General features: G+C 40.5%; 1 protein-coding gene across 1 annotated transcript; it reads left to right on the top strand.

Moving 5' to 3' along the window:
- The first annotated feature begins 255 nt into the window (after nucleotides 1–255).
- LOC137090818 (adhesion G-protein coupled receptor G2-like) lies at nucleotides 256–20,283 on the top strand. The gene is made up of 12 exons (XM_067454771.1): nucleotides 256–283; nucleotides 742–1,402; nucleotides 1,481–1,643; nucleotides 1,708–1,845; nucleotides 3,028–3,141; nucleotides 3,220–3,256; nucleotides 3,437–3,444; nucleotides 10,499–10,626; nucleotides 10,762–11,027; nucleotides 11,421–11,511; nucleotides 19,082–19,365; nucleotides 19,762–20,283. Exons 1-12 carry the CDS (start codon nucleotides 256–258, stop codon nucleotides 19,896–19,898), a joined length of 2,055 nt encoding a protein of 684 aa, XP_067310872.1. The 3' UTR covers nucleotides 19,899–20,283.
- Nucleotides 20,284–20,703: the final 420 nt, after the last annotated feature.

Here is a 20,703-nt window from a genome sequence, read left to right on the forward strand (position 1 = left end):
CTCGAGACTAGCCTAAAACCCCTTCGCTTTTACCCCAATCTAGAATTACACATCCCTGTCGCATCCATAGACTGTAGGTCGCATCGCATGTTGGGTGGTTCTCTTATCACGTCAGCGAGTTGTTCATCTTGCCAAACATATTTTGTTTGGCATATTTGCATATTTGGACAAATATAGTTTTATCATGTTTGCAAAATATTTCGTCATGTTCTACAAATCTCACTGTTGTAAACAATGCCAACGTGAACCAAGAACATGTCTCAGAACCGCTGTAACTGCTGCAGTAGGTATCGCTAATCTTAACGCACTGACACTCCCCTATTTATGCAAACCATTCCCTCTTTCCACACAATACCATCCCACCTTTCCACAGTCGACCACTCCCCTTTTAACAAGCCTTTTCAAATCGAAGGCGAGAAAAAACACCGCTGCAGCAGGGGGGTTTCATGACCCTTTAATGGCAGCTGGCTTAATGTGTATTTATTTCTTGACTGAAACCAAATGATCAGACGAGTGAACACAAATCTGCTTAATATTCTCAGCTGTCATTTTTAATGTCAAACTCATTCATGACTGGGTTGCGACAATAATTAAAATGTGAACCGTGATGAATATGCATGCTGAAATTACAATACAATGTATAGGTTTATAAATAATCGACACAATATATTAGATCACTTTAATCTAAGATTTAAATGCACAGATAAAGCATTAAAATTAATCTCTTTTTTTGTGTTGAAGGAAAAGAAGAAAGCAAATATATTCTGTATTTTAATGGGAGTGAATGGAAGTGTGTCATCTGTGTTAATGGAAGTTCAACTACTGTCACTTCCCTGTCACACACCACCACTGACAGTCCATCTACCAGTTTCACATCACTGTCACACACCACCACTAACAGTCCATCTGCCAGTTTCACATCACTGTCACACACCACCACTAACAGTCCATCTACCAGTTTCACATCACTGTCACAAACCACCACTAACAGTCCATCTACCAGTTTCACATCACTGTCACACACCACCACTAACAGTCCATCTACCAGTTTCACATCAGTGTCACACACCACCACTAACAGTCCATCTACCAGTTTCACATCACTGTCACAAACCACCACTAACAGTCCATCTGCCAGTTTCACATCACTGTCACAAACCACCACTAACAGTCCATCTACCAGTTTCACATCACTGTCACAAACCACCACTAACAGTCCATCTACCAGTTTCACATCACTGTCACACACCACCACTAACAGTCCATCTACCAGTTTCACATCACTGTCACACACCACCACTAAGAGTCCATCTACAAGTTTTACAACACCTGAGAAAACATACAGTCGAACTACAGTTGATCTGAAAGACGAGAATGGATTAATTAATCCCCTCAAAGCATCGTAAGTGAGCGATTACCAGTGACTTAAAATTAAAACTACATATATTATTGAACACAGAGTGATTATTACATTTTGCAGAGACTTTTTGGACAATCTGGAGTCTAAGATGGAAGAGATGGAAAACAGCAATATAAGCAACACACAGATTGTCATGAAGGATGTTATTGGACTTCTTCACATACAAGACGAGAACACAGAAAGCAGAGACACATGTTACTCTTCAGATCCAAACAGGATAAACGTAAGACTTGAGAAACAAATAAACATGATATGATCCTTTATTTATTATAAATCCTTTTTTACAGGTTACTGATTGTCAAAGTGGCCTGAACACAGACATTCCCTGGTCTGTAAAGATTCCCAGCGAGGCCTTTAATAAATCACGACTGGAAAACAACGGCAGTGCGTTACTCGGAATTCTACGGTTCAAAAACATGGGAAAGGTACTCAAAATTAAAACAGAAAATCCATGTTTGAACATTTTAAGCAAAGTTTATGGGATAACATTTACACTAATCTCGTTTCCATCACAACACAAACCTCTTGACTTTAGAAGAGCTGGATAATTAGTACACTATGTAATATTCACTTCTGTTATGATGCTGCTATGGTGTTTTTAATCCTCTTTGCAACTATAAATTGTTGTTTGTAAAGAGATAAATTCTACTCTTGTATTGCAATGAAATAAGAGCATAAAATACACTTTTTGGTGGAACTTTTCTTTGAACAAATGTCTCGATCTACTGTATTCACATACTGTTACGTTCCCATTTTTAGATTTCTAGGGGAGAAAGGGAAGTAACGTTTTTAAAGAATATTTAATAGAAACAAAGAAGGTTTAAATGTTCTCAGTCCCAGCACTCACTACACAATATAAGATTTAAATAGATTTATTTACAATAAATGAGTGAAAACATAAATACAGTGCCAAAGGAACAAACAAAACACAATCCAACATAACAAGGGAAACATGTTCAAGAGCGGGTGCGGCCAAAACAAAGAAACAAAAGATTACTAACTAGTGGTATAGGATCTAAGTAACCTGCACAAAATAAATACAAATAAACAACAACACGCTTACCTTACTTCACTACTAACAAAAACAGGAGAGAATGAGAACAAAAGAAAAATGGCCCCCGTCTCCCTACTGCTTCAACATAGCAGGTAACGAAACTTAAAAGCTGGGCACACAGCCACAACACATTTAAGTTTGGTTTTAAGTTTAAGCTTAACACATAAAAGCTGCACACTACAGCAATGACACCAATTTAAGCTTAAAACACAACAAGAGCAACACTCTGGGACTGGCAACATCAGAACCCTCTCATGCTCCTGGGAGAAGGAATCTCTCTCTGGACCGCTCTCCTGTTCTGCTTAAATACCGGCTCCTCCTGACAATGATGAGCAGCTGGTAGATCCAATCACCTAGATTAGGACAGGGAGGAGCACAGGAAATAGGGCAGAACACGCATCACAAAAAACTACAATTGCCAGCAGGCTGTTGGGTCCATTGGCAAGAACACAGTACATCAACAAATGACAAACACCATAATTATAAAACATACACATACGTCCTGGGACGTAACACATACGTTTATATTTAATTTGCTCTATTTCTTATTTAGGATGAAACTAAAAATTACACTGTTTTGAACAATGAGGTTTATGGAATAACGATGAAGGCCAATATCTCCAATCTTACCAACAATATAGAACTGTTCTTTACAAAGAAAGACCTGGTAAGGAAAGTTTTTTTTGTGAAACTTTTTTTAAAATATAATAATCACACACAAAGCAAAATAAAAATGTTCTTACAGGTTGGTAATGCGTCCTGCAGATCTTGGGGTGGCAAAGGTAAATGTATTTATGGTGGTTTTGATAAGATTCTATCAACAAAACCAATTGATTTTATATATTTCATTCGTCCTACTCTTTACTTCAAAGGAAATCTTACATGGATGCTGTCCGGCTGTGAGACAGAAATAATCAACAACACCATAAAGTGCTCATGTTCACATCTGACGTTCTTTGCAGTGCTGATGGTGAGCAGCTTCTCAGAGTTTCAGAGTTAAAGACCCCATGAATTCAATTTCAGAGCCTATAAATTCACGTCTATATTCTAATAAACTTGTACGAGATGACTAAAGAAACATAACAAATATGTATATAACATTTTTTAAGATCTGGTGCTGTATTTACAAAACATTATATCTTACCACTAAACGTTCTCCTAAACAGCAGTAAGAGTTTTCTCTTTAAACCTATTCACAAAGCTGCTCAGACCAAAGTATGTGAGCGGAGTGGAGCGGCAGCAAATTCCCCTCCGCGCTCTGTGTGTTCAATAATCACTCCATCCATCCCCGCTTCGGGGTCACTATTTCTGGCTCCCCTCCTTGCTCACAGAGATCAGAAACACAGCTCCATCTTCTCTCTGAGGACATTTATGGCTAAAGTATTTAAGTAAACTCTGAAACAGCACAAAAGTTTTATACATTATTATACATTAAATGAAAAAATAAAAAAATAATATGAGAAAGTTTCGATGTGGTATATTGGAGTACTAGTGTGCATACATGTTTTCCTTCGACATGCCAAGCTTAGACTTCATCAGCATTAAAAGTTAAATATTGCTGCTTTTTGCAGTGTACTGTTTTTGCACAGTTTGTTTAGAAAGACAAAAATAGTACATTTTCATCTCATTTTATTTATGGGTCACTACATTACAGATTTATGCTCATTCAAAATCAGAAACATAACTGTAAGCAGATAAGCATATGTGCTTTCACCCGATCATATTCAATATGTAAAAGGTACAAAAAAAAAACATGTCCAACGCTGACATCACAACCTTCAAATTCTTTCTGATTTAAGTACTCCATCTGTATCGAGCTAGTTAAATGTGTTTAATGTGCAAATTCTGTCTTAAACTGCAGTTATATTATGGGACGTTGACATGAATTGTACTTGTGATGGAGAGGCAGTGGAGCTCTCTCAGAGCGAGTGAAAACCACAATGCTCCAACTATTAAAAAATCTGCTCCTCACTCCATTCTAAATCCCGCCGCTTCACTCCCACTCTACTCCGCTCACATACTCTGGCTGGGACCAACTTTTATTAAAGGAATAGAGAGGAGCCTTAAGCTAAGAGAAAGGGCGGGGTGGACCTCGTTGCTATGGATGATGTCAACACCAAGGCCATAACCATGTCTTGGACATTGGGGGGAGCAATTTTTGTTTATTTTTATAAAGCATAAAGAAACCGAAAAGTAAATGAAATTCTAAGTCTAATTCTAGTTGGGAAATAATCCTTTTGGGACTATTTGTAAACAATATTTTTGGAACCAATATATAATTAGTCCTGAGGTTCTTAGCATTAGTGAACAAATTCCTTAGAGGTCTGGTGGTAGAATTTATGTAAACCGTCTCAAAGGTTCCAGGTTCTGCTCCGCCCTCATATATATATATATATATATATATATATATATATATATATATATATATATATATATATATTAGGGCTGGGCAAGTTAATGCGTTATTATCGCGTAAACGCATTAATTAATTAACGCCGACAATTATTTTATCGCATATCACTGCCTCTGAATACACATACAGACAAACCGGTCATGGGAGAATAGCCTGCATGGCTGTTTGTAAGCCAAGGACTTGATATTCTACCCGAGAATGATTCAGAATTTTTTTTTTTTTTTTTTATATATTCAATGTAAACAGCGATTGATGAGTATCTCTGCCTCTGGTACGTTAGCAAGTCGCGTTGAGGCTCGCACTGCCTGTCTCTTTGTGAGAGACATTCGTGGAGAAATCAAAACAATTGAGCAGCAATATAAACTCACAGTAGAAACTTACTGGGATACAACTGAGCTTTCTGTAGTTGTTGATATTTATGATTTATGATATTGTTAATAACACAAGTCGACTTTGCAATCGTGAATTGTGTAGCATGAATGGTGTAGCCTAGTTCAATAAACAAGTAGCCTAATTGATATTAAGTTACTTAAATTTTAGATCCAAACAACCTTTTTTGTTCCATTTCACAGATGATTTCACTGACGAAAATAGTTCCAAAAGAAAGCAACACGCAGTGCAGTGTTTTGATTCAGCGTTTTCAATTAATCATTTGAATTAAATGACTCAACGACTCAATAATCACTTGCTGCCCCTATTGGTGGTTATGTTTAAAAGTATGCTTGCATGTTTTTATTTAGAACATCAATCTTATAACATGATTTATTGCAGCTGTATTTTTTGCAGTTTAAATTATTTAATTTGATTGGTAACAACCTATATTGTCTTTAATATTATAACAGAATTTTTTTTAATAAAATGTAAGAATTTAACATGAAAGATGATGCATAAATTTAATAAGATTAAAAAAATGGCCTTTATAAAATATGTTAAAGCTGACAGAACACTGATGAGAATATTACTACAGAATCAATATATGTATACCACTGATTTAATTTAATTTAATTTGATTAAAGGGGGGGGGGGGGGGGGGGTGAAATCCTGTTTCATGCATACTGAGGTTTTTACACTGTTAAAGACTTGGATTCCCATCCTAAACATAGACAAAGTTTCAAAAACTAATGTTGGACGTTTGATGGAGTATTTTTGTGTCAAAAATACTCCTTCCGGTTTCTCACAAGTTTCGGAGAGTTTTTTTTTTGGTATGGGTCGGCTTGACGTCGATAGAGCGGAAGGTCCTTGTAAGGGCCGTACGGGCTCTTCTCCCGGTAGGGTGTGCACGCGCGTGACTAGAGCGAGGGAGGAAATGCACGCCCGTAAACACTCTCAGCTGCAGATCCAGTCGTCCGTGAACACTTATGTCGGTTATAGTCCGCGCCGCGCTCCACTTTATTCCTATGGGTGACGTCGAGCGACTTCAACGCTTCAGCACAGCATTCCGGGAAGGCAGCGCTGCATTTGAACCGATTTGAACGCAGAAATGACGAGAAGCTTCACAACATCGCTTCAGTCGCGTCGCAAAAGTGGATTTCCACTGTCACTGCTGTCACAGGACCAAATCATACCAAAGAAGTGTGTTTTTGACGGAGCGGTCCCAGCGATAAAGGCCGGTGAGTAAAATTGCTTCAAATGTCTGTGCTGTCGGCTATCGTCGCGTGAGTTAACATCAGTGAACGACACGATTGCGTGCTTCGTCATTCAAATGCGATAACGGTTAATCTATTGTTGTTCTATGTTTAGCGTTACACTAGTCTGACGTGCAAAACCGTTTTGCTTGCTACTGCTAAGGTTTAGTCGCATACAATAGTCCATAAACCGAATCATGTCCTCATAAACTGCGAGTAAACAAACACAAATGTTGACAGGCCACTAAATACAGTCCATACCACAGAGACGGACGTCCTGCTGCTTCTGTTTCTCCTGTTCAATTTATTTCAGCCTCCGAATCTGATTCTGGATCAATAGCCATGGGTTCCTCCACGCTTGAGGACGTCACCACTTTGTGCGCTCTCGTCATTCTTTAGCTCCGCCCACACGATATGCCTCCAGGCGCTCGTTTTTTTCCGGAAAGACTCGGTACAGCCTATATTTCTTTTATAAATATAATAAAACTAAAGACTTTTCGGAGATATGAAGGATGCAATACTACTCTATAGGTACTCAAGATTGACATGAGATTGACTGAAACTGAGTGTGTTTTAGTGTTTGCAAACCATATGTTATTGCACTTTTGTTCATATAGCAGCACTTTTAATTTGTATTCATTATTAAAATTTGCGCATACTGCGATTAATATCGATTAATCATAGAAAATCATGCGATTAATCGTGATTAAACATTTTTATCAATGCCCAGCACTAATTTTACTACTTTATTAAAATCAAAGTTGTTCACCAATGAATGTATATTAAGAGCAGGGACACATTTGAGTGATTTCACCAGAAACAATAGTCTCTCTCAGCATTAAACGAAAGATTGATGTGCTCATCTGTGTGTGAAGACACAGAACAGAGTTCTCTGAGAACGAAAGAGAACATAAATCCCGCCTACTTTGATTTGATTGGCTATCTCAATCATTTTGACATAATTTCTAATTATTGGGGAGGATTTGTCCCCCTCAATGTCTATGGTGGTTATGGCCCTGGTCAACACGCTTACTAACTATGACCACAGTGATTGTCTGAAATCTCTGTCAGAGATTTAATCACAGAAATATATTGTAGGTATTGTGATGTTGCCATATTCAAAAACAGATTTAAAAAAAAAAGAATGTTCCTTAATGCAAATACAGAAATTGTTAGCCTCTTACATTTTTGCATCTCGAGAGAATGCAGAATTCATGTGACAAATAAAATGTTTTATTAACAAAGTTCGGGAGCAGCACCATCTAATCAGCTTTCGAGGAGGCATATAAACAATACACACAGCCGACTCATAGCTGCCTCAACAGTTTTCTGCATCCCTCCATCACTCCTCACTTTTGGTCCAGGGATACAGGGGAGTACTCTGGTTTGGGCTAAATTCTGCGCTCAGAGCCCTCAATCCCCTTGAATAGAACGGCAAATAGATACTCTATTACTCTATCCAATCATTTGTAAGTGTGATCATTCAATGCATACTGCCTATACATAAAATAAACTTCTATTAGTTCATTGCAGATTAAAGTCTATAAATCAAAATATTTATTGCATTTATGTAGAAAAGGCTCAGCACCCAAGGCTCTATCACCTATTGCCTGAATGTTGAACAGTGTTTTGGGGTGGATTGCTGAGGCGACTTGCCGGCAACAGCCATTAGGATTGTTTGTGATTTGGTCTTAGTGACTAAGGAAACCCTAACAAACCCTACTCCTAACAATTTTTAACAAATTTATGAGCTGGTTTTAGTGCTAAAATGGTTTATGAAATACTCGTAGAGAAAATATTTAGGAGTCCTTCACATTATTAAGTCCCACAGGGATCAATCCTCGGCCCCATATTGTTTATTCTGTATCTGTTACCGCTGGCTTCCATCTTTAATAAATATGATGTATCCTTCCATTTGTATGCTGACGATACTCAGATTTATTTTCCTTTAAAACATAATGATAAAAATGGTCTACAACCCTTGTTTGCCTGTTTAAGTGATCTTAAACTTTGGCTTTCAAGTAACTTTCTAAACCTAAACGAAAATAAAACCGAAATAATTATCTTTGGGCCTAAGGATAACTGTGTGTTTGATGCTGAGCGCGGTTCTCTCGCACCGTATGAAACCAAATGCGCAAGAAATCTGGGCTTTCTGTTTGACCACAACTTAAAATTTGAGAAGCAGATCAGTGCTGTTGTAAAGTCATGCTTTTTTCAGCTCCGCCAAATCTCTAAAGTGAAACCGTTTTTTTAACTAAGGGTGCGTTCACACTTGTAGTTCGGTTCGTTTGGTTCGTTTGGTCCGGACCAAAAAACAAAAACAAACATAATAGTCCTGGTCCGCTAAGCATTCACACGGGCATTTTTAACAGCGAACCTCAAGTTACCGAACCAAAGGCACAGGGTGACGCTCACAACCTGATTGGTCGGCTTATATGACGTAGGAGCTCGTCTACCGAACATTCAAAACAATGCTGTTTGCGGATTACACGCGCGGGCATTTTATGCGTGTACATATGGCATTATTTTTTACCAGAGAACTCATGAAGAGCTCATGAAATGTTCAAAACAACGCTGTGTGCTGGATTAAACGCCATCATTTTATGCGTGTAACACATATGGCATTATTTTTACCCGCTGAGAACTCATGAAGAGCTCATAAAATGTTCAAAACAGCAGCAGGATTTCCTCCGTTGTGCAGAACAGAGACGGCCGTTCTGTCGTCTGTACCTGCTAATAATGGGCAACACAGGAACTTTGATGAGAAAAGCCAGGTATGGTTTTTGTGTGTTTTTTCTAGCATTTTCGAAACATGCTCATCTGACCAAATATTGATGAGGCACTTCCTCGTTGCTCCACGTTTCCCCTATAACGTTAAAGTTACTCATTTTGGATACACCGATCTTTCCGCGTCGTCAAATCAGCTGCATTATGCGTCGCATCTTGTGACATTACGTCCGTTTTTTGGTCCGTTTACATGTCTTTGGTCCGTGTTGCGTTCATATATCAATCGAACCGCACCAGAGTTCGTTTGAAAGCGGACCGAGACCCATCTTTTTAGCGGTCTCGGTCAGCTTGTTTGGTGCGCTCCAGGGTTCGGATGGCAGCGTTCACATATGTTCAAATGAACCGCACTAACCGAGCAACCGCACCAGGTTTCGTTTTAATCGAACCAAACATGACAAGTGTGAACGCACCCTAAGAGCAATCTTCAAATAGTGACTCACGCATTCGTAACATCACGACTAGACTACTGTAATTCACTTTACCTTGGTCTATCTCAGTCTTCTCTCTCTCTCGCCTACAATTAGTGCAAAATGCAGCAGCTAGACTCCTCACTGGGACACGCAAGTATGAGTCGATCACCCCTATTTTAATCAAACTTCATTGGCTACCTGTTAAATTCAGAATTTATTTTAAAATTTAACTTTTTGTGTATAAAGCTCTTAACAATTTGGCCCCTCAATACCTGACTGATCTGCTCTGTCCATACACTCCTTCTCGTACTTTGAGATCCAGCGATCACTGTCTTCTCATCGTACCTAGATCCAGGCTTAAAAAACTAGGTGACCGTGCTTTTGCGACTGCAGGCCCAAAACCTTGGAACAGTCTGCCTCTCTATATCAGACTGGCTCCTTCAGTTTCCATCTTTAAATCTTCTTTAAAGACTTTTTTGTTTTCTCTTGCTTTTGATGCTCATTGCCTCTGATATGATTACTGCTTTTTATTTTTATTTTTGTTTTATTTTTTCAGTTGTTTCTTTTGTCCTGTACTGCTCTGCATTTTATTCTCTGCTATGTACAGCACTTTGGTCAGCCTTGGTTGTTTTTAAATGTGCTTTATAAATAAATATTGTTTTGTATTGTATTAAATTGCCAAGTTAGGAGCTACTTTTAGCCTTAAGATGTTTTGTGAATATGGCTCCATTCCCTCTTTAAAATGTCTTTAAAATAGTTGTTTCTGTTGTGTTTTCTCTCATCTCTCAGTTTCCTCCAGATGTAAATGCAAACATCACAGCGCCGTATGTGGAATCATTGAGCTTCATCACATCTATCGGCTGCGGCATCTCCATGTTTTTTCTGTCCGTCGCTCTGTTCATGCATTTCCTGTTAAGGTAGAGTATCTTAAATATATAACAGTTACTGTACGTTTTTGATACGGTTTTGTTACTGTTCCTCTTTTTGATAAAAGCATCTGCTAAGTGCATAAATGCATGTTTCAAATACAGGTTGTTTTTATATTTGAACAGGAAAGCCAAATCAAACCAGGCCACAAAGATCTTGATGAACATGTTTGTGGCTTTGTTTCTCCTGAATTTATCCTTTTTGTCAAACGAGAGCGTGGCCAACACAGAAGACAAGGCTGCGTGCGTCTTCATAGCGCTGCTCATGCATTACTCCATGCTGACTACATTCACCTGGTTCTTCATTCAAGCTCTTCATATGTACTTATGGCTCATCAGACAGAACGTCACCATCACTAACTACATGAGGAAGATCACCGTGTGCGGATGGAGTAAGTTATATGGAAAAACTACTTAATCTACTGATGATTTAAGAAATAAAACCTTTTAAAACAAAAACCAGTCAGGTGAACTGCTCACCTGAAAATGAAAAAAATATTGTGCAGTATATTGTTAAGATACTTTTATGACATTTTTTACCTTTACTTGAGCAGCTTGTCTTAATTACTTCTCCATCAGTGGTCTTTTAATATGAATTTTAGTAATTTTAGTACATCAAGTTAAATTAAATGAATATGATGAATATTGCCTTGGCAACTGGTTGAAATAAAATGTTTTTTATATACTTTTTTTTAAATAAAAGATTATTTTAAGTCATGGAAATGTTTTATGGTTTTGGTTTTAGTTTTAGTGAACTATGATAACCTTGATCTATGTGTTTTCAGTGTTTCCAGCTCCGATAGTCATAGCTGTTGTTTCAATAGGAGGATATAAAACCATGATTATAAACGCAACATCTGGAAAAACAACACGAATGTAAGTTCTTCTGATGTCACAAATATACTAATTAATGTAGTTTGAAATGCCCATATTATGGAACTTAAAAGGTTTCTAATGTTGTTTGGAGTCTCCTACAACAGATTTACATTTATTCAAAGTAAAAAAAAAAAACTATTTGTCTCATTATATCCAAAGCAGCATCAGCTCTTTTCTCTCAGTGTCTGAAACGGTTCAATCAAGGATTCTGTCTCTCTAAACCCTGCCCCTCATGAGAGTCTGTTCTGCTCTGATTGGTCAGATGGCCCAGTTTGCTGTGATTGGTCTGAAACCAAATGCTCATTATCATATCTGAATTTCAGCTCTCTGATTGGTCAGATGGCCCAGTTTGCTGTGATTGGTCTGAAACCAAATGCTAATTATCATATCTGAATTTCAGCTCTTGATACACAGTGATACAAACAGTGATACAACACGATGGCATGTGTTTTACTGCATCATTGTATCTATCAGAAATGTGGTTTAAGGAACACTTTTTCTAGCTCCTAAAAATTTAACCCAACTCTACTTTGAATTCTGCAAGGAAATAAGTACGGATGGGTATCATTAAGGTTTTAACGGTATTACTACACTTACCAATACTGTTTATCGGTCCGGTACTTTAACGGTATTCTTATACACATACACACACACACACACACACACACACACACACACACACACACACACGCACACGCACACGCACACAATTAACAAAAATACACAGCCTACACAGTGCTTTCATTTCAGGAAGTATTCTAGTAATCAAATGTAAAATAACACTGCATAGTTTATCATAAATAGCCAACATAATGCTTATTAAGGCTGAAGTTATTAATTCAAGAACTGTGAGTGATATTCTCTTTGCATTTGGTTGTTTAATTCGCAGTAATTCATCAGCATGTTTATTTACACTGCTGCCTCTTTAAGACAGATGTGCAGATCTATAGGCGACGGATAATAGGCAGATGCACTACATTTTCTCCCGACTATATCCATAATAACTACGTCCATTTTAGACACAAACTGTGTTGTGTTAAAGAGACTCTCCAAAATTTGATCATTTAGACGCAAGTGTGAAAGCGAAAGTGTAATTTGCTCGTCTCGTTGCGGCTGTTTCAGAGCGAGCGCCGACTTGTGAACAATCTCTTGTGCACATTTTTGTGCATTTAATTGCTCTTATTATTATTAAACGCATCCCACAAATTAACAACAGTAGCTAGACTGTGATTCTGTCATTAGCCTACGTTTGAGTTTTATGAAGAATTGCTGCAAAGGGAATTAAGTTGCGCTAGACATCAATATTATTATTATTATAATTTTTAGAAGTCAAAATCTAAAATAAAATCAGACTATCACAGATCTTAAGTGTAACCAGACTATGTTTGAATGTTTAGTTCTGTCCTCCGTCATCACTCATTAGGGCTGTCGTTTTGTGCCCCTCTCTCTCTCTCTCTCTCTCTCTCTCTCTCTCTCTCTCTCTCTCTCTCTCTCTCTCTCTCTCTCTCTCAGCACGTGTATTTTCAAAATTACCGACAGCAGAACCGATAACGTCCAAGCTTATCGATACAACGGTCTTTCAAAATTCACCCCCGGGGCTCGTTTAATACCGGTTTTCGGTACCCATTCCTAGAAATAAGCGACAAAGAAGGAAGACATATTATAGTAAGGGGCAAAACTGAGAATCAAACAGTCACTTTGGTCACTTTGGTCACCTCCTGAAAGCAGTAAAAGTTTTTTAAAGTCCCTGTTAAGTCCCTAAAGTTTTAGCTCAAGAGATGGAGGGGTTTTTAATTTTAGTTAACATTAATTTTAATGTTGTAATAAACCCAAGAATGGATACCACTAGCCACTATATTAGAAAAAGCCATATTTCTAAGTATGTTAGGAACCTTTTGGAAGATCTTGGTTTAACTTGAAATGTGGAGAGATATTCACCCTCTTACCAGAGATTATACCAACTATTCAGCACTACACAAGGTCCACTCACAATAATCAACACAAAGTGAAAGAATGTTAAAATCAGTGTAGCCGAGTTATCCAATCACAATGCTATTCATTTCAAAATAGACATGAACACTCGAAAAAAGAGCACTTTATGGAGGCTTAATGAAATACTAAATAAAGAACACCACGATCCACACGATCCAGATCTGTCAATGCTCCATGTCTCATGACCTCAGCCACTGCTCCACGGTCCAGACCTGTCAATGCTCCACATCTCATGATCTCAGCCACTGCTCCACGGTCCAGACCTGTCACTGCTCCACATCTCATGATCTCAGCCACTGCTCCACGGTCCAGACCTGTCACTGCTCCACGTCTCATGATCTCAGCCACTGCTCCACGGTCCAGACCAGACAATGATCCAGATCTGGTGATCTCAGCCACTGATCCACGTCTCATGACCTCAGCCACTGCTCCACGGTCCAGACCTGTCAATGCTCCACATCTAATGATCTCAGCCACTGCTCCACGGTCCAGACCTGCCAATGCTCCACGTCTCATGATCTCAGCCACTGCTCCATGATCCAGACCTGTCAATGCTCCACTTCTCATGATCTCAGTCACTGCTCCACGGTCCAGACCTGCCACTGCTCAACGTCTCATGATCTCAGCCACTGCTCCACGGTCCAAACCTGTCACTGCTCCATGTCTCATGATCTCAGCCACTGCTCCATGATCCAAACCTGGCACTGCTCCACTTTTCATGACCTCAGCCACTGCTCCACGAACCCAACCTGGCACTGCTCCACGTCTCATGATCTCAGCCACTGCTCCACAATCAAGACCTGACACTGCTCCACATCTCATGATCTCAGCCACTGCACCACGGTCCAGATCTGGCACTGTTCCAAGTCTAATGATCTCAGCCACTGCTCCACAATCCAGACCTGCCACTGCTCCACATCTCATGATCTCAGCCACTGCTCCACGATCCAGACCTGCCACTGCTCCACGTCTCATGATCTAAGCCACTGCTCCACGTCTCATGATCTCAGCCAATGCACCACGGTCCAGATCTGGCACTGTTCCAAGTCTAATGATCTCAGCCACTGCTCCACAATCCAGACCTGCCACTGCTCCACATCTCATGATCTCAGCCACTGCTCCACGATCCAGACCTGCCACTGCTCCACGTCTCATGATCTAAGCCACTGCTCCACGTCTCATGATCTCAGCCACTGCTCCACAATCCAGACCTGCCACTGCTCCACATCTTATGATCTCAGCCACTGCTCCACAATCCAGACCTGCCACTGCTCAACGTCTCATGATCTCAGCCACTGCTCCATGGTCCAAACCTGTCACTGCTCCATGTCTCATGATCTCAGCCACTGCTCCACGATCCAGACCTGGCACTGCTCCACTTTTCATGATCTCAGCCACTGCTCCATGATCCAGACCTGTCACTGCTCCATGTCTCATGATCTCAGCCACTGCTCCATGAACCCAACCTGGCACTGCTCCACGTCTCATGATCTCAGCCACTGCTCCACAATCAAGACCTGACCCTGCTCCACATTTCATGATCTCAGCCACTGCACCACGGTCCAGATCTGGCACTGTTCCATGTCTAATGATCTCAGCCACTGCTCCACAATCCAGACCTGCCACTGCTCCACGTCTCATGATCTCAGCCACTGCTCCACGATCCAGACCTGTCACTGCTCCACGTCTCATGATCTCAGCCACTGCTCCACGATCCAGACCTGCCACTGCTCCACGTCTCATGATCTCAGCCACTGCTCCACAATCCAGACCTGCCACTGCTCCACATCTCATGATCTCAGTCACTGCTCCACAATCCAGACCTGCCACTGCTCCACGTCTCATGATCTCAGCCACTGCTCCACGATCCAGACCTGCCACTGCTCCACATCTCATGATCTCAGCCACTGCTCCACAATCCAGACCTGCCACTGCTCCACGTCTCATGATCTCAGCCCCTGCTCCACGATCCAGACCTGCCACTGCTCCACATCTCATGATCTCAGCCACTGCTCCACGATCCAGACCTGTCACTGCTCCATGTCTCATGATCTTAACCACTGCTCCACGATCCAGAGCAGTCACTGCTTCACGTCTCATGATCTCAGCCACTGCTCCTCGATCCAGAGCAGTCACTGCTCCACGTCTCATGATCTCAGCCACTGCTCCACAATCCAGACCTGCCACTGCTCCACGATCCAGACCTGCCATTGCTCCACATCTCATGATCTCAGCCACTGCTCCACGATCCAGACCTGCCACTGCTCCACATCTCATGATCTCAGCCACTGCTCCATGAACCCAACCTGGCACTGCTCCACGTCTCATGATCTCAGCCACTGCTCCACAATCAAGACATGACCCTGCTCCACATCTCATGATCTCAGCCACTGCACCACGGTCTCATGATCGAACGTCTCATGATCTAAGCCACTGCTCCACGTCTCATGATCTCAGCCACTGCTCCACGATCCAGACCTGTCACTGCTCCATGTCTCATGATCTTAGCCACTGCTCCACGATCCAGAGCAGTCACTGCTTCACGTCTCATGATCTCAGCCACTGCTCCACGATCCAGAGCAGTCACTGCTCCACGTCTCATGATCTCAGCCACTGCTCCACAATCCAGACCTGCCACTGCTCCACATCTCATGATCTCAGCCACTGCTCCACGTCTCATGATCTCAACCACTGCTCCACGGTCCAGACCTGTCACTGCTCCATGTCTCATGATCTCAGCCACTGCTCCACGATCCAGACCAGGCACTGCTCCACATCTCATGATCTCAGCCACTGCTCCACAATCCAGACCTGCCACTGCTCCACATCTCATGATCTAAGCCACTGCTCCACGTCTCATGATCTCAACCACTGCTCCACGGTCCAGACCTGTCACTGCTCCACGTCTCATGATCTCAGCCACTGCTCCACGATCCAGACCTGCCACTGCTCCACATCTCATGATCTCAGCCACTGCTCCACGATCCAGACCTGCAACTGCTCCACGTCTCATGATCTCAACCACTGCTCCACGGTCCAGACCTGTCACTGCTCCACGTCTCATGATCTCAGCCACTGCTCCACGATCCAGACCTGCAACTGCTCCACGTCTCATGATCTCAACCACTGCTCCACGGTCAAGACCAGGCACTGCTTCACGATTCAATTCCCTTCTCTGCCCCCTGGTTCAGGCCCATCAATGCTCCACGTTCCAATCCCACCAGTGCTCCATGGTCCAGGCCCACAACTTCTCCATGGTCCAGCCCCACAACTTCTCCATGGTCCAGCCATGCATTTGTGCTACATCTCATGGTCTCAGCCACTGCTCCACAAACATGGCCCAACTAGGGATGGGACGATACACTTAAACTCACGATACGATGCACCTCGATATGCCAGGGTTACGATACGATACGTCACGATATCAATTTTTTTTTTTTTTCCAAATCTGTGATTTTTTTTTTTACCACCTAAGTAATGTACTTAAACGAAAGGTAGGATTTTTCTCTTTTTTTGCAATTTGGTTCTATGTTGCTTTTAAAAAAAATGAGAATTTTTAGAAATCCGCGACCACATCTTAAACAGGGGTGCAAATAATTGTGGAGGGCACTGTAGGGATGTCAATCGATTAAAACATTGAATCGCGATTAACTGCATGATTGTGATGAGTTAACTCGCGATTATTCGCAATTTAATCGCACCTTTTTATCAATTGTAAATGTATCTTAAATTAAGTTTAAATTAAGTTTTTAATACTCTAATCAACATGGACAAATATGCATGCTTTATGCAAATGTACATTTATTATTAGTGAAACCATACTTATTCAATAATAATTAATACAGCATGAAGACTAGACATATCAAAGGTCATAGATATGTTTATCTAAGAAATTGTTCATGTCTCTTAAGCCTAAACTTAAAAATAATGAGTAAGTAATGATTTCTCTCATTTTAACAATATAAAGGGAGTTTTTACACTGGCAGTTTAATTCAGAACAGGGCAAAGTTCGTATGAAAAATTGTTAATGTGTACCAGTGAGCGAACCAGAACCACACCATACCTGGAGGAGGTCCATATTACACGAGTAGGAATATAGTGCAGCCCCTTTAAGAGATCCGCATTCCCTATTGAACTGTCGGTATTTTGCGTGTGCGCGCCGAACTGGTCTGCGATTCACGTGGACAGTGTGAAGAACACGGACGACTCGGGAGCGCGCTTGTTCAGGAAAGTAACCTGTGCATTCGTTTTTGCTGATTGTAATGTATTTAGTTCAATAAAACACGTGTACTGTAAGCGGGGTGATGGTGTTAATGATTTACCTCAGACATGAGCGAGAGTGAGATTCAGTGCATCGCGCTCAGACTGCAGAGAATGTGCTCAGTGAAAAACGCCCTTTTCTTTCTGGAGTCTAATAAAAGTTAAACAGAAAATATGGTAGTTTATGTAGGCAATAACTGCATTTTTGGTTTAGAATATTAATGTTAATGTCAACCCTTTTCTTTCCCTATTAATGTTTGCTGCTACATCCTTTGTCTGACTGCTCTCACTTTTTCCAACTAACGTTACGGCTATGCCTCAGATCAAACAGAAAATGCGCGCTGTGTTTTATGTCTGCCCCATACACACACACACACACACACACACATATATAATACACTAAATTATTTATATACTACGCAAATCATGCAGCAGTGCCATCTATCTTTATTTCGCGATCCATTTTTTTCGACCTCGATGCGTTTCGTCACGTTTTGTATCGCGATATTTTGTCAAACGATATTTCGTCCCATCCCTAGGCCCAACCCATGTTCTACAGTCCAGGCAGACTCTGCTACATGATTCAGGCCCAGGTCCCCTTAACAGTAGGGCTGTAACGATATGCGGTATGAAATCGAAATCGCAATATGCAGGTCCACGAACCTATATCGTGATGTGAGAAGGCAGAATCGCGACACACCCCTTCCAACTCCCAGAATTATCCTTCCTGTCCAGGTCCAATTTTTAAGTCAGCAGTATGGCAACATTTCGGCTACCCGGTGGAGAACAAGGATGGCAATCGTGTAGTTGACAAGACCCACACAATTTGAATCAAGAAGCTTTCCCAACTGGCCGGCAACACAACCAACATGCAGATGCCGGAGACACACTGATAGATTATTTTTTTTCCCTCAAAATATCTTTTGAACTGTTTTGTTTCCCCCCCATATCGAGGTTTGTATCGTACCGTGGGTCAGAAATCGTGATACGAACCGAATCGTGGGTTTGGTGTATCGTTACAGCCCTACTTAACAGGCCCTCCATCCTTCACCATGAACCACCTTCACTCCACCACTCACCTGGACTGTTGGTTTTGAGGCGGGTGTTCGTATAGGGCGCCTGGAGCCGCCTTTTTGAAGGGGAATATGTCACATGCACTATTGTTAATAAACTGCAATTGGGTTTTATTCACCATTGTCTTTGCTGCTCCATGTCAGCTACTTTACACATACTACATGAATGGTAATATCTGACAAAGCATGATAGGGGCACTTTAAGTGTCTTCTGATTGTCTTATATTTCTCTCTTCTGATTATAGGTGTTGGATTACAGATAATTTACTTCACTACATAGTGAACATTGGTTACTATGCCTTAGTCTTCATCTTCACGACTGGAATCTTAATTATGATCGTCACTAAGATTGTCCAAGCCCGACACATAAAAGCGACTAACGGCAAGAAAAAGACGTTCAGAAAGCAGCTCATGATGGTGTTGAGTTTGTTCCTGCTCTTCGGCCTGACGTGGGGTGTGGCGTTCTTCAGTTATGGGCCGATGCTCATTCCCTCATATTACATCTTCACTGTGTTGAACTCATTTCAGGGTGAGAAACAATCGCATACATAATTACACTTGGTTAAGTAGAATATTATATTGTTACAACAGATTTCAGCTAATTATAGGAATTTATTCATATATACAGCTCTGAAAAAAAATTAAGAGACCACTTAACATGGATATCTCACTGTTAAGTGGTATCAATTTTTTCCATATGTGTGTGTGTGTGTGTGTGTGTGTGTGTGTGTGTGTGTGTGTGTGTGTGTGTGTGTGTGTGTGTGTGTGTGTGTGTGTGTGTGTGTGTGTGTGTGTGTGTAATTCATTATAAGGGTTTATAATGAGAGTTTGGTTACAGTTTAAAAATCATGCAAATTAATTCAAATCTGTGAAATATATTTGAGTAGGCAAAATTAGTAGAAATAATTTTCTGTTTTTTCTTCAGGGTTTTTCCTCTTCCTGTATTACTACCGCATTCACAAAGACATAGAAGGTAATTTCTCAGATGATCCAGAAAGGTCCAGCTCCACCACAACCATCGTTCAATCCAGAATTAATGCTGTGGAAAATGTTTATAATTAGCCTAATTAAGACAGAAACCCAATATGTCTCTCAGCTAGTAAGTCAAAAGTAGAAGGTCAGAATACTATGTGTCTAATGTGCTCTACAGTTTAATGTGTGTGTTTAATAATAATATATGTTTTACAGTGACGGGATATAACGCATAATGGGATCATAAGTTTTTTAAAGGGATCATTAGCTTTTAAGACATTTTAAACAAAAGTTAATTTAACATGTACATCAGGGGTGTTTCCCCTGAGGAGGCAAGAGCAGAGTCTCTTCCAAAAAACTGGATGAGACATTAAAAAGTGTAAAAGTCACTCATTTTAATAAAGATTATTACTGAAGTGAAAACAAAATTAATATATGAAAAAGTTATGGAAGTTTTAACGTACTGTAAATAAAATGTATTGTACTAAATATTTCTTATTTTTAGGAAATTAAATATATTTTACAAAAGTATTTTTTACTATAAAATCTAAGCCATATGTCCAACCAAATTTGAAGTTGATAGCATCCATGGATGTCACACACAGTCCATAGATTTTTTTATGCATTCTTCTGTAACAAATTAATATAGTTCTGTCCAAACATCACTTCTATCACAAAACAGTCACAAAACATGGAACCTTGAGACTCAGACCTTTCCAACAATGTGTGTTTTGCCAGGATTAGAAAAGGTTTTGAGCAAGAAATCTGAAACCGAACCCTAGGGGAGGAGCTCGCTAGAAGAATTTAAAGTAACGTTTCGATGGTAACGCAACATCCAATTTCAAAATATTTTTCACAGGATTTTGAGTTTGTAAGCTTTCGAATGATACCTTTT

Source organism: Pseudorasbora parva, chromosome 10, assembly GCF_024679245.1.
Source record: "Pseudorasbora parva isolate DD20220531a chromosome 10, ASM2467924v1, whole genome shotgun sequence".
In the NCBI taxonomy this organism is placed as follows: domain Eukaryota; kingdom Metazoa; phylum Chordata; class Actinopteri; order Cypriniformes; family Gobionidae; genus Pseudorasbora; species Pseudorasbora parva.

Bases quoted from the DNA above. Each gene is read 5' to 3' on its own strand.
- LOC137090818 (XM_067454771.1), top strand. From the start codon at position 256: ATGTCTCAGAACCGCTGTAACTGCTGCA. The intron at 3,142-3,219 runs GTAAGGAAAGTT...ATGTTCTTACAG, and splicing joins TCTTTACAAAGAAAGACCTG to GTTGGTAATGCGTCCTGCAG. The intron at 10,627-10,761 runs GTAGAGTATCTT...ATATTTGAACAG, and splicing joins TTCATGCATTTCCTGTTAAG to GAAAGCCAAATCAAACCAGG.